Raw genomic sequence first — 13,061 nt, forward strand, 5'->3', positions numbered from 1 at the left:
ATATATATATATATATATATATATATATATATATATATATATATATATATATATATATATATATATATATATATATATATATATATATATATATATATATATATATATATATATATATATATATATATATATATATATATATATATATATATACAGTTTTACCCAGCCTAACGCGGTTTCACTTAACGCGTTTTCGCATATACGCGGTGCCTTGCCAAAGCTGAACTTTCACTTAACGCGGATTTTTACCACATATACGCGGTGAGTGTCCGAGACGCTATTTTTAGATTTGCCCCACCCGCCACCCTGCCTGACTGCCTGTTTTAGCTCATAAAATTCATACAAATTACCAGGCCAGAATATAATTTACATTGCTGGAATTCTTATAATTTGGTGATCATTTTGAATATAAACATCATATATTTTGCTTTAAACTTACAATTTTTAGATAAAAATTTTTCTCTAGGTAACTATGGTATCTTTTGTGCAAAATATATGACATTTATATTCAAAATATTCCTGGTCTTACAAGGAATCCAGCAATGTCAATTATATTATCCTAACTTTAGTTTGAGGTATTATTTATTAAAATTTAGTGGTTATCCCACACATCTCCTTGGGACGGTTGGTGGGGGGTGGGGGGGAGGGAGGGACCGACCGACCATCTGTTACCCTGTGAAGAATTTTTTTTTTTATTAACTGAAGATATTTGTTTTAGCTCATAAAATTCATACAAATTACCCGGTCTGAATATAATTTACATTGCTGGAATTCTTATAATTTGATGATCATTTTGAATATAAACATCATATATTTTGCATTAGACATACAAATTTTAGATAAAAATTTTTCTCAAATTAACTATGTTATCTTTTGTGCAAAATATATGACATTTATATTCAAAATATTCCTGGTCTTACAAGGAATCCAGCAATGTCAATTATATTATCCTAACTTTAATCTGAGGTATTATTTAATACTAAATGTTAAAAACTCTGGAAGGGAGGATTGGTGGGGGGTGGGGGGGAGGGTTGGGACTGACCGCGCGGTTGGAAGAGGGGGGGAGGCAAGGTGGGGTACTTTGATTGACAGATAGTGTCGTGAAGATTATTTTTTTTTTTATTAACTGAAGATATTTGTTTTAGCTCATAAAATTCATACAAATTACCCGGTCAGAATATAATTTACATTGCTGGAATTCTTATAATTTGGTGATCATTTTGAATATAAACATCATATATTTTGCTTTAAACTTACAATTTTTAGATAAAAATTTTTCTCTAGGTAACTATGTTATCTTTTGTGCAAAATATATGACATTTATATTCAAAATATTCCTGGTCTTACAAGGAATCCAGCAATGTCAATTATATTTTCCTAACTTTAGTTTGAGGTTATCCCACACATCTCCTTGGGACGGTTGGTGGGGGGTGGGGGGGGGAGGGAGGGACCGACCGACCATCTGTTAGCCGGCTGTGTAGTGTGAGAGGGGGAGGGAGTTGAGTCCATTATTTGAATGGACATTAACTTGGCGACTGTATTTCTCTATTTCTCTTAAGTATTAATTGTGTGCATGTACCATCATAAAATTAAGATGTTATTTTTACTACAACATAGGTATGTGCCTTCAAAAAGTGGAGTTTGGGGGTCGGGCCGGTTTCTATTGGAATTAATCCCATATGTTCTGTTGTTCACTTAACGCGGATTTCACTTAACGCGGGACCCTCTGGGTTCAATTGACCGCGTTAAGTGGGGTACAACTGTATATATAAATTTTTTTTTTTTTTTTTTTCACCCAAGCAACCTGGGAGAATATAATTTACATTGCTGGGATTCTTGTAAGATAGTGATTAATTTGAATATAAACAAGCTATAATTGCAAGAGACAACAATTTTAGTACCGTAATCATTTAGTACATGTACAGTACAGGTTTGCACTTAGGTCACTTATTTCTTTTACGTTTCTTTTAGTATGGTGTGTGCATGTAAATGAATGAAAATAAATGAAGTGGTCCCTTAATAACCAAGGGACCAGTGTATTGCAGTGTACTGTACTTGTACTGTACAATACTTTTTACTACAACGTATGTATTGTATCGGAAAATGGGTAGTCTGAGGGTCGGCCCACTCTCTATTTCAATTAATCCCATGTGTTCTGTTATTTCGTTTACGTGTTTCTCGTTTTACGCGGACCTACACGGGTTTAATTGATGGCGTAAACCGATACTAAACTGTATACACACACACACACACACACACAGTGGTCCCTATGTTAACGAAATTTCGGTTAACGAATTACCTTCCATAAGAATCTTCAATTCGGTTAACAAACAAAAATTTGATTTATGAAACCCTTACAAAAATCACGTTTTGTTGTGAGCATCAGCTGATGGGCTACTCTGCCAATTCAGTAATCTGTTCTATGTTTACATTCGTTTCCAATTGAGTAAATATCAAGAATGTTGTGCTCTTTAATATTTTTGCATGTTTTATATTAAAGTTATTAGTCATTTTAGCAATTATTTAACATTTTGACAATATTATTGCAGTACAGGGAACTAGTTTATTGTGCGCCCATCAGATGAGTGAGTCGGTTACAAGGCGTCAGTTGGGCTTTGAAAACAGTGGAGAGCATCTATTTTGTTGGTGTCTTGAAAATTTTTGCATTTTTCATTGAAATTATTGGTCATGCTGAACTTTAATTAACATATTGATAATATGTAGTGCAGTGCAGCATTGATTTAAAGAAAATAATCTTGAATTACACCTAGTGAACTTAAAACTTTACTGGTGAAATTACTGCATCAATCATGGGTCCCCTGAAAGGTGATTTCTCCTCCATCCCCACTTCTTTCTCTTCTCCCTTCTCCTCCACCCCTACTTCTCATTCCCATCATCATCATCAACCAGGAACCTTCTACATACACACCTCAAAGTAAGTGTACTTTACTGCATTTTTTTTTACTTTGTATGTACTTTTCTGTGAGCTGGAACCAATTACCCAATATCCCATTGAAACAAGATTCAGTTAACAAAATTTTTGGTTAAAGAACGACTCTGTGGAACGAATTGTGTTTGTTAACCGAGGGACCACTGCATATTTTGCTATTTGTGGTTATGCCAATTCACGGCATTCCTTGAAACCTAACCCCCGCAAATAGCAAAGGCTTAATGTACAGTATGTGAAACTTGCCACTGGCAGGGGAAGATGTACAGAATTTGTTTCTCTCCCGTAAATGTTCTTTGTGGCAGATTCCCTCCACCTGGGAACCAGTAGTTGTTACAGGACAGCTTTAGGAGTAGGAGCTGAATTTGGTAAAAGGTGTAAACCCTTAAACACACTCACACACTATGATGCAATCCTGAGTCAATCCAAATCTCGTCCAATTGGCACCATGAATTTAGTAATTCCAATTAACATATGAGATTTGGGCAAGTCACTAAGTCACTCCTTGAACCATTATCTCACGATAATCCAACACTAATTAGATACAGTACCCCTGTATATGGCGACCCCTAGAATGTGCTGAGCACTTTCCCCTTAAAATTTCTGCCACTATCGCTCTTACACACTCCTGCCTTCCATCGTGCAGTAATATAAGTAATACAGTAAAACCTCGATTAACCGACTTTCGGATTAACCGTCAATCCCGAACTCCTAAATTTTTTTTTTTTCGGGGATTAGCCCACCCGGGCAAAGGTCACTGACCCACATTGGGGCCAGGGGGGCGATAATGTAATAATATTATTAATGATAATGATAATAGTAATAAAGAACCATAAATAAATGCAAAAATGAAAAAAAAATCAAGGATGAGAAACAATATATGTATGTTGTGTTGTCAATAGTAAGAGAAGCAATTGAGACCCTGCAATTGTGCGTAAATGAGACTTGGTCACAATTTTTGTGATGACATGTTCTTTGACTTTTCCATTTTTTATTCACGGTTTCTGTGCTGGTTCATATTTATTTACTAAAGTGGTTAATGTTTTAAAGCCAATTCTATTGAAATATGAATGGCAAATGAACAAAAAAAAAAAAAAAGGGAATTAAATGAGGTAGGTTAGGGAAAGGTACTTTATGTACTATTAACCACCCTTTCGGATTATCCGTTGGCCCCTTCCCCCCATATGTGGTCGGTTAATCGAGGTTTTACTGTATCTCCATCAGCCAGGATTCCTCAAATCCCGAACTCTCCGATAGCCAGAATTGAAATTTTCTCGGAAAATCATTCCTAAAGCCAGAATTTTCCGGAAAATTTTGACTTTGGGAACGATTTTCCAAGGGGCACATTTTCCGGAAATTCCGAGAGAATGTTTCCGGTGCCTGGAAAATTCCGGGTTTAACTGCCGAATGGTTCGACAGTTAGAGGACGTCACGTTAAGGGCGAGAGAAACCCGCAATGTGGACTCACTCAACGCTTATTGATTGATATGGACAAAACCTGGAGAAGTGAGACTTGTTAACTACTGATTATATTCCATCACATATATACATTATACGTCAGTTAGTAAATACACAATTCTGTAAGGTTATTATCCAAATTGCCTTACACTATGCACGTATGTAGTTCACAACATTTCACCATAATACAAACAATCACTATGTTCTTTCACTCACGTGTGCAGGCTTATAGCTCCACTTAACTCCTAGTATCGCTCCAAGTAACTCCTAGTTATAGCTAGTGTGTGTACATTCGATGGGGTTAGACAATACTGTGTGCCAGAGGTGTCCCGAGCCCCGATCTATGGTCATAACAACAAAACACTTGTTCTATGGCTCCGTCGATTACAAGCATCTGGCGAGTTCACAGGTCGCAAAGCCACATGGGAGTCAGAGGTCATGGCGTACGAGGGCGGCGATAACACCGCGGATGGGGGAAATTTTTCTGGGTTTGAGAGATGCACTGCCGGTAATGTATATTTCTGGAACTTCCGAGAAAATTTTTCCGTTACCCGGAAAATTCCTGGGATGAGGGATTTTTTTTCCGGCTTTGAGAGAGTCGTCTCGTTACCCGGAAATCTCTCATTCAGGGAAGTGCTCTACACCAATCGTTCCGGCTAACGGAGATATCACTGTATTCATCTTTAAAACTGTTTGTAAAGTATCTCGCAGTTTTTAATTTGTTTCTATATTTCGTTTTCAATATCTCACTTATTGAAACTTGTAACTGTTGTTTGTGTGTGAATTGTTGGGATGGATGTTTTATTCTAAATTCACTTACAGCCACACCGTACATGCTACCAAATTCTAAAATCACCATAACACACCTAGATACTTATACAAACCAATGGAATAAAAAAAATAAAATGTAAAAAAAAAAAGTACAGAAATGGGTAAAAACTAAAATAAAGTAAAGAATTTTGGAATAAATTTGCAAGAATGTATACAGGGTATTCCTGTTTTTAATTATTTTAATTTATCAGCCTTATTATTACTCATATCCAATTTCTGATTTCACCAATGTAAAGCATAAAGATATTCCAATTATGGTTTACTCTTTTTTTTGGGTGGGGGAGATAATACAAGTTTTTGTGTTGAAAACTATACTGTAATGCATAACTTCACATCATCAAAAATATTTCATCTTTCTTTTCTCTTAAATTGTTCATTGTTTTATGTAAATGAGGAACCAAATTTACATAGAATGTAATTGGCTTCATAAAAAAAAAAATAAGTAAACCAGTTGCCAAAAAAAAAAAATGAGGCTCTTCCGTGCCAGAAGGTCACAACTGTTTTGGAGGGGATGATGTTAATGAACCGTTTGAGAATATGTACAGAAAACCAAATCAAACTTTTCATCCAAATGAATCAAGGTTTGACCTTGATTAAATTGGGTGAAAAGGCTGCTTACAGGAAAAAATAAATAAATTATTTGAATAGTTAATATATTCTGAACCTAAAGAATATGTGCCCATGGGCAATGGCGAGATCTGTCAGAGATACTTGGTGGTGGCGCCTCTCACATGAACTTATAGAGATAACAAGGCAATAAATAAAGGTGTTCAGCTCCTGGCCTACAGAATCTCCTCAGTAATTCACACACTGTACTGCACTAATCCAAAATTTCAATGTTACAAAATAATAACAAATACAGGGTTTTTTTACAGCAGGTTTAATACTGTACATACCTTCTCTAAGTGACCAATCCATGCCCATCTCAAGTGCTTCCTCTAAATCACGAGCTGTCATAGGGATGATCCCCTTTGATCCAACACCAACAGGGATGTGGTCAAACATGGACTGGGCTAACTGCTCCTGTAATATGACAAGACCAGTGTATTAAGGAAAACAAGTGTGTATGATGGCATGCATTTTCAGCAATAGGGGTCAAGCTAATTACAGGGGATCCCCGGGTTACTAACGAGTTTCGTCCCTGACGATGTTCTCAAGTCAAAAATGTACCAACTCGGAACACATACCCTATGTACACCATATCATAGCCTAAGTCCTTTTATATAATGTATCTTGAATCACTTAATTTAAGAGAAAGAAGAAACTAAATGACAAAATTCAGTAAAGGAAGTTTAACACTTACAATGAAACCTCAGACTGGCTTGCATGTAGAGATGGGCATTTCTAGGAGTGACAGAGGCTTTATTGGGATGATTGAACTGAAACTTTTTTCTTTTCGTCAAAAATCTCTGTAGCATCATAGATATTCAGTAATACCTCAGTGAATCTTGGTAATTTTGCTGTGTTGGTATCTTGCTGTTGAAATTTAAACACTCCTCCTTTAATAAGCCTCAAACCATCTGCCATTTCTTTTGTAATGAATCCCTTTGATTCTGGAGTTTCAGCTTCCTCTACATCCTATGACAAAATTTGCTTCTCCAGTTCAATCAGGTCCTCATTGCCTAATTCCTCAGCATGAGACTCGAGCAACTGTGTGACATCATCCTCATGAATATAAAGCTGGAGTTGGTTCCCAAGGTCTACCATGGTCTGTGTCACTTCCCAACATTATTTTCAAAGCCCCCTGAAATTATGGACAAACTGTGGGCAGTGTTTTTCCCAGACACCATTTGCACTTACCTTGAACCAGTTAAACCAGCCCCTACTAGCAACAAAATCTTCTCCATGACTTTCACCACCAAGTTTAGCCTTCAAGACAGCGTGCAGGTTTCTTGCTTTTTCCTGAATCAAGGCTAGACTTGGAGACAAATCCTATTGATTTTGATCTTCCACCCTTTTCACTAAAAATCTTTCAATTTCAATTAACAATCCATTTCTTTGTTTTGTTATCATCACAGTTGAGTACATTGGTGTAAATCCTTTTATATATTCATGAATTTTCCGTTTGTCTTTCAAATTGTTCCGACCGTTGACCGACTGATACTTTACCAATCACTGAGGATGTTTCGCCTTTTTCAGAACGTTTAATTACACCAACTTTCACTTCCATTGTACTTGTTTTCCTTTTCTTGGATGCACTGCTATCACATGCATCAAGTTTGTGTTTGGGAGCCATGATGAGGGCCGAAAAGGAAAATTAATAAACAAAAACAACAGGTTGCACTTGGTCATGCACATTAAGGCAGTGAGGGTAAAGTGTACTGACGCTCCCTCAAGGCACGTGGCTGGGTGACTCATTACTCCCCACGTGCCACTCTGCCTCGCCACAAGGCCACACAAACTAGTTCTCGTACGTTAATACTACAAACCAGTTGTACTTTTGGGACCTCGTTCACATCGGCGGCCCACTGATGGCTCCGATTGTTTTCAATTGGACCTATGTCTCTGTCAAGTGGTCTGAATCCTCTCACTTGCCAACAATATAAAACAAAACAAAAATACAACCAATTCACTTAAAAAGTTCCTTTTCAGTAAAATACATCTACATTACAATATAAAAGTAAAATCTTGACAATTAGAAAAAATTGCTAAACATTGTATATAACCAGGCACTCAGTATTAAACACACTCTACATTGTACACGTGTTCTTGAAAAGTGGAATGTTAAGTGAGACAACATACAGTACTGTATAGTGAATACAAGATTATCACAGACCTAATGACATAAGTAGGGGTTACATTCCTGGAGAGCATTTCTGGTCAAAAATTTTCTGTAAACAGTAACAAATTCACCTACCACTTGCATCTCTTTTTTTCCAATCAATTAAATTTATTCTCCCCCCCCCCCCTTGCTTTCATCTCCCTTACTAGTCCAACTATAAATTTATTAAGAACCAAGGCAAAGTTACACACTCTTGAGAAAAAAAAAACAATGCAAGCCTCATGGTACTTGGACTAGGTCAGATAATCATAATTTGGTTACTTGGAAGAAATTGTATGACATGCTGTCGATAACATAACTCAAAAATCAATGTTTCATAATGAAATGAGGCCAACTGCTCCTCTAAAATGTCAACATTACATTAATGTGCCTTAAAATACTGTACCAAAAATTAATTATACCTTAATCGGAAGAACATCAGCTTCAGTAAGGTTGGTGCGCAATAACCGGACTCCACAATTGATGTCAAATCCAACACCACCCGGGGACACAACTGCCTTAGGATTATCCATGTCAAAGGCTGCCATATTACCTGTCCAAAGGAAGCATGACTTCCAATCAAATATGGAAATAGTAAAATTCTTTTGATATGGGAATTATTAAAATACCATATACAGTACTGTATAGTACAGGTAGTTCTGCTATAACGCGATAATTGTGTTCTTGTAAAATATCGTGTTATAGAAAATCGCGTAATAGAAATAACAGGGCTTATGGAGAAAATAGGGTTAGGTGCAGATTACTCGAAATCGAAAAAATTTAGTAGTTAGCCTAACACAAAGGATAGCACAGTCTAAATAAATGTTACATTCATATCTAATAATGAAATCATACAGTAAATTTAACACTTTACCTTGAAAAAATATGAATGTAACTTGATGGGGGAGAAGGGTGATTTTGAGGTTGATAACATCGAGCTTCTCTTCAAGTGTTATATCCTTTCTTTTACGATAATCACCGGGAATTCTATCATCAGAACGCCTTTTGGAGATATTCTTCTTTACCATATTCACAGTTAATACCACAAAATTGGAGAAATAGTAAGCAAAAATCGCGTTATAGCAAACAAGCGTTCGCGTTATACAAATATTGTTCCGAATTCATAAATCGCGTTAGAGCAAATTCGCGTTATCAAAACACGCGTTATAGCAGAACTCACTGTACAATAATTTTACCTATATTTCACCAAGTTATAATAAGTTCAAATTCCATATCATGTAAGCAATGGCAAACTAATACACCATAATAACAGCATTAACCGTCATTTACCAGGTAACTCTTCTTAATTACTGTATTCATGATAAGAGAAAGATTGTGGATATGATTGAGCGTGCCAAAGGACTGTCATTTTGAAGGCTTTGATCTAGTGGTGGCAGAGGCAGTGGTGAAGGAGGAGAGAGGGGAGACACTGGAGGCTTGGGTGGGGGGCAATGGACGGACACAAGCTTAGTGTACATTAAGCACCTCAACTTTAATTTTAAGGTTGGTTTTCTATGTTTATGTTTATTAACTAATTGTTCATTCTCGTTCAGCAATAAAATATAGGTTATATGTAGGTGAAATAGGAAAAAATTCGAGACATTGGGTGACCCCTCACTACCAATTAGGCTTTTTCCCACTGGATTAAGCCCTCTGGTTTGGCAAGGTTTTTTCGGCACCTATTAGTCGCCAAACTGGAGGGTTTATTGTATTGCAATGATTTTTCCACAACTTTTATACTGTATATGATATTCATACTTGACACTGTCATCTGTATACACTGGCTAAGGTACAGTATTTGTACATTCTTCACATCAAATAGAACAAAAAATCTGTTTAAAAAGGAGCATATGCCATGAAGGTGTTTAGTGATCATGAATAGAGCATTTAAAAGAAATGTTATAGTATATAAAACAGTCACTGTAAAAATGTATAGGAAGGCATACCATTATCACTGTAATAACTTACCAATTGCAAAACCATATCCCGAGTGGACATCTGGTAGACCAACAGATTTTCCAACAATGCCAGGAAGTGCAGCAACATTAGCAATCTGCTTCATACCAGGTAAAAAGCCTCCAATTGACCCAGGACGGCAAGCATTCCGTAACTCGTCAAACATTAACTTTTCAAGGTGATCATTCACATAGAATATGCCCTCCACCTGATGGAAAAGAAAATAATTAAATTCTAGTGGATACTTGCACTGCAGCTATAGTATATATACAGTCGGCCCTTAACATACGCGGGGGTTAGGTAACAGAGATACCCGTGAATGTTAAAAATCTGTGTACTTTTGCTGCCCCACCCCCCCCCCAAAACACCCCTGGCCCCCCCCCATGTCCTTATTTACCGTATACAGTGACCCCTCGGTTAACAAACTCAATCCGTTCCAGAAGGTCGTTCGTTAACCTAAAAGTTCGTTAACCGAAACCATTGTTTCAATGGGTTTTTGGGTAATTGGTTCCAGCTCACCGAAAATTTCCTAAATTCAACAAAAATGGTAGAAAAGTTCACTTACTTTGAGGTGTGTATGTAGAAGGCTCCTGGATGATGATGATGATGGGATTTAGAATGGGGGTGGAGGAGAAGGAAGAAGAGAAGGCATTGGGGTGGAAGAGAAGTCACCCCATGGAGCGAAAACAAGTTAAGGTCGGTTCGTAAGAAATTCGTTAACCGAATTTTTGTTCGTTAACCGAATTGAAGATCCTTATGGAAGGCAGTTCGTTAACCGAAATTTCGTTAACCGAGGCGTTCGTTAAACGAGGGGTCACTGTATACCTGTGTGTAGTTCGAGTTTTTAAGACCAAATTATTTGGCAAAAATTGGGGGTCGATCTCTAAACGGGTAATAGTTTCGTTAGGTTGAAAAATATTTTCCAGTAACTACCAGTAAACAATGAAAACGACGCACCACCAGCTGTGAGTGTCGGTACAGTTGCCAGGGCAGATCTCTTGCATCATCATAGCAAGCCCAAAGTAGCCAAATGCATGGTATGGTATGCACAGGACGATGTAAAACAAAGTACTGTATTCACTTTTTAAAGTTTATTTATAGATACTGTACATAAATTTTTGTTCCTTACATTTGAAACATCAATCTTTGTTAATTAAATTTGAAACAAAAGAAAACTACGATACCGTATTTTCATTAAATATTACATCGCAAGTATATTTTACCTTAACTGTGACTGAATGAATATATTCTCAGAAATAAATAAGGAAATGTAATATTTTGGCTGAAATGACGTACATATTACAGTGGAAAGTGGGATAAAATCATGACGAAAACAATGACTTTCGCTTTCTTTCGTTGTTCAAAAGATTTTACCGTAATCGCTTTTCGAATGGTTTTCAGTTAAAAAAACTGTTGAACTGTACTGTATTATAATAATATTCTATCCTATCATTAGCCTCATAATCCCACAACTGAAAACCATTTGAAAAGCGATTACGGTAACATCTTTTGAACGAAAGAAAGCGAAAGTCATTGCTATCGTCACAATTTTATCCCACTTTCCACTGTAATACGTACGTCATTTCAGCAAAAATATTACATTTCCATATTCTCAGAAATAAATAGTAGTTTTGTTGAAACGTAATGTACAGCATTTAATATTAAAAAGGAAAAAAGAGCTATAAAAACAATTAATACTGTACACCCGTAATGTACTGGCTGGCATCTCCACTCGTCCCTACTCCCGCCAGTCACCACTCCTCCCCGCTCTATCCCTCCGCCTCCTCCACATCGTCACTACTGTTGTATTACAATAATATTCTATCCTAATTTACTTGAATAAATACTACGATACAGGTACCATATTTCTGAATATTTTCATTAAAATCCATCAAAATTATTTTCCTTGTCATCAGCACCAAACAGCACCTCCCAATCTACTCCTTGAACAGGGCTAGAGGGTACGTGTTTTTCAAATCATTTTCAGTTAAAAAAATGTTACATCACATGTATATTTTACCTAAACTGCACCAGAATGAATACATTCTCAGAAATAAATAGTAGTTTTGCTGAAATGTGATGTGTTTCAATGTAAAATAGGATAAAATACATGACGAAAACAAAAGACTTTACCTAACCTTCCGATGTTCAAGAGATGTTACTCGTTTTTTTAATAGTTTCGGTTAAAATACTGTTATATTACAATGATATTTTATTCATACTGTGCTTGATATACTAGTCACGGAAATGTAATATTTTTGCTGAAATGATGTAAGTAGTTCAGTGGAAAGTGAGATAAAATGGTGACGAAAACAATGACTTTCGCTTTCTTTCGTTCAAAAGATGTTACCGTAATCGCTTTTCGGATGGTTTTCAGTTAAAAAACTGTTGCATCACAAGTGAATTACGATAGAATATTATTGTAATACAGCAGTTTTTTTAACTGAAAACCATTCGAAAAGAGATTACGGTAACATCTTTTGAACGAAAGAAAGCGAAAGTCATTGCTTTCGTCACTTTCCACTGTAATACGTACGTCATTTCAGCAAAAATATTACATTTCCATATTCTCGGAAATAAATAGTAGTTTTGCTGAAACGTAATGTATTTCAAAGTAAATTAGGATAAACTACATGAAAACAAAAGACTTTACCTAACCTTCCGATGTTCAAGATATGTTACTCATTTTTTTAATAGTTTTCGGTTAAAATACTGTTATATTAGTGATATTCTATTCATACTGTGCTTGATATAATACATTCTCGGAAATGTAATATTTTTGCAACTACAATGCTGATGTCAACACAAGCGTGGTTACAGCGAGACTGACTGAGTGAGGGAGAGCTATGCGTGTGTGTGTGAGGTTGCGGGAGCGGGCGGTGTCCCGTGTTCGGTGCTGCGCGCGAGTTGAATGGCGCTCGATTTGAATGTACAGTACTTCAATGTACAGATTATTCCTCTGGCAGGGCAATCCTCGTATTTGCAAATCTGTGTATGCTAAACCCGCGTATGTTAAGGGCCGACTGTACTTAATATTTTACTTCATAATGTTTGCATCTCTTTGTAAGTTCATGACATCAAGTTAAAGTACAAACTATGAGGTGTAAT

General features: G+C 36.4%; 1 protein-coding gene across 1 annotated transcript in view; it reads right to left on the reverse strand.

Moving 5' to 3' along the window:
* Positions 1–13,061, reverse strand: part of LOC121863241 (RNA-splicing ligase RtcB homolog) — a 46,430-nt gene that overhangs the window by 20,933 nt on the left and 12,436 nt on the right. Inside the window, exons 3-5 of the mRNA XM_042361751.1 lie at positions 9,966–10,161; positions 8,420–8,550; positions 6,133–6,259 (exon numbers count right to left, since the gene is read on the reverse strand). Coding sequence (XP_042217685.1) covers positions 6,133–6,259; positions 8,420–8,550; positions 9,966–10,161 — 454 coding nt within the window. The remainder of the gene's footprint in view (positions 1–6,132; positions 6,260–8,419; positions 8,551–9,965; positions 10,162–13,061) is intronic.

This window comes from Homarus americanus, unplaced genomic scaffold (assembly GCF_018991925.1).
Source record: "Homarus americanus isolate GMGI-L3 unplaced genomic scaffold, GMGI_Hamer_2.0 scaffold46197, whole genome shotgun sequence".
Classification (NCBI taxonomy): Eukaryota; Metazoa; Arthropoda; class Malacostraca; order Decapoda; family Nephropidae; genus Homarus; species Homarus americanus.